General features: G+C 46.7%; 1 protein-coding gene across 1 annotated transcript in view; it reads left to right on the top strand.

Moving 5' to 3' along the window:
- RHBDL1 (rhomboid like 1) overlaps positions 1 to 1,515 on the top strand; it is a gene marked incomplete at its 5' end in the record, with an annotated part of 25,859 nt that overhangs the window by 4,513 nt on the left and 19,831 nt on the right. The window contains 1 exon segment of the mRNA XM_072417380.1: positions 294 to 442. Coding sequence (XP_072273481.1) covers positions 294 to 442 — 149 coding nt within the window.

Below are 1,515 nucleotides of genomic sequence, written 5' to 3'. Positions count from 1 at the left end.
CAGAGGATGGTTAGAGAGTTAGGACATGCTAGACAAGATGGTCAGAGACTGCAGGAATACTACAGAGTATGGTCAGAGACTGCAGACATTTCACAGGAGATGGTCGGAGAATACAGACATTGTACAGAAGATGGGCAGAGACTGCAGACATGCCAGAGACTTGCTACAGGACAGTCAGAGACTGTGAGTTGGGCACTGGGGATCCAGACCATTCCTTGGGGTCCTATGTTCTAAGCTTTGGATTGTTTGCATATCTTCACCTGTGGTCCTTATAGATGTCTCCTCCTCCTTAGATCATAGTATTCCTGTGTTATGGGATCAAGCTGAACAAGTGGGTTTTACAGACGTATCACCCCGAGTACATGAAGAGTCCGCTGGTCTACCACCCCGGGCATCGGGCCAGAGCTTGGCGCTTCCTCACCTATATGTTCATGCATGTTGGGTAAGTTTTTTGTTTCTCCATAATCCAGGGTTGTCCAGTGCTGGAGATCCAGGAGCTGCAAAGGTGTGAGTTACAAAAAGTCAGAAATCAACTGTTATATGCCTGGTCAAAAAAAGTCACACATATCAAGAAATTGAAAAAATGAAAAACAGCTGGGATAAAACTCCTAGAGTTTGTAGGGTGTTTCCCCTCTGTTGCTTACACTTTCCTGAAGTTATTCATAATAATATCTTATTTCACTTTGTTTTGCTGCACACATTCACCATGCTATGGTTTTGATAATCTTATCCAATGTCACAACGTTTATTTCCATGCAGGGTTTCATTCATTTCCCTCAAGATCTTGTATTGATGATGGGAGAGTCAGAGCTGTGTAAAGTCTTCTCCAGCTCGTCCCAAAGATTCTCCATGGGGTTCGGGTCTGGGCTCTGTTGTGGTCAATTTATGTGTGACAATGATGTTTCCTGATCTATTCTTTACAATCTGAGCCCGATGAATCCTGGAAATGTTTTCTGGGAATATGTCTGTGCCATCAGAGAAGGAAAAATCCATTGATGGAAAAACCTAGGCATTCTGTATATTCAGGGAGTAAGCTAACCTCATTTTTCTGGGCACATAACATTGCTGAACCCCTAGACTCGATCACGTACCGATCAAGTACCCCAGATCATAATACTGCCCCCCACAGACACCCATATCAGAGCACTACCCCCGCAGGCACCCTAGATAATAACACTGCCCCTACAGGAAACCCAGATCATAACACTGCCGCAACAGGCACTCCAGATCATAACACTGCCCCAACAGGCACCCCAGATCATAACACTGCCCCCACAGCCACCCCAGATAATAACACTGCCCCCACAGCCACCCCAGATAATAACACTGCCCCCACAGGCACCCCAGATCATATCACTGCCCCCACAAGAACTCAGATCATAACACTGCCCCAACGGGCACCCCAGATCATAACACTGCCCCCACAGGCACCTTGTATCATAACACTGCCCCCACAAGTACCCAGATCATACCACTGCCCCAACAGGCACCCCAGATCATATCACTGCCCCCACA

This window comes from Pyxicephalus adspersus, chromosome 7 (genome assembly GCF_032062135.1).
Source record: "Pyxicephalus adspersus chromosome 7, UCB_Pads_2.0, whole genome shotgun sequence".
In the NCBI taxonomy this organism is placed as follows: Eukaryota; Metazoa; Chordata; class Amphibia; order Anura; family Pyxicephalidae; genus Pyxicephalus; species Pyxicephalus adspersus.
The sequence above is the reverse complement of the archived record's forward strand: the minus strand, read 5'-3'. Positions and strand labels throughout refer to the sequence as shown.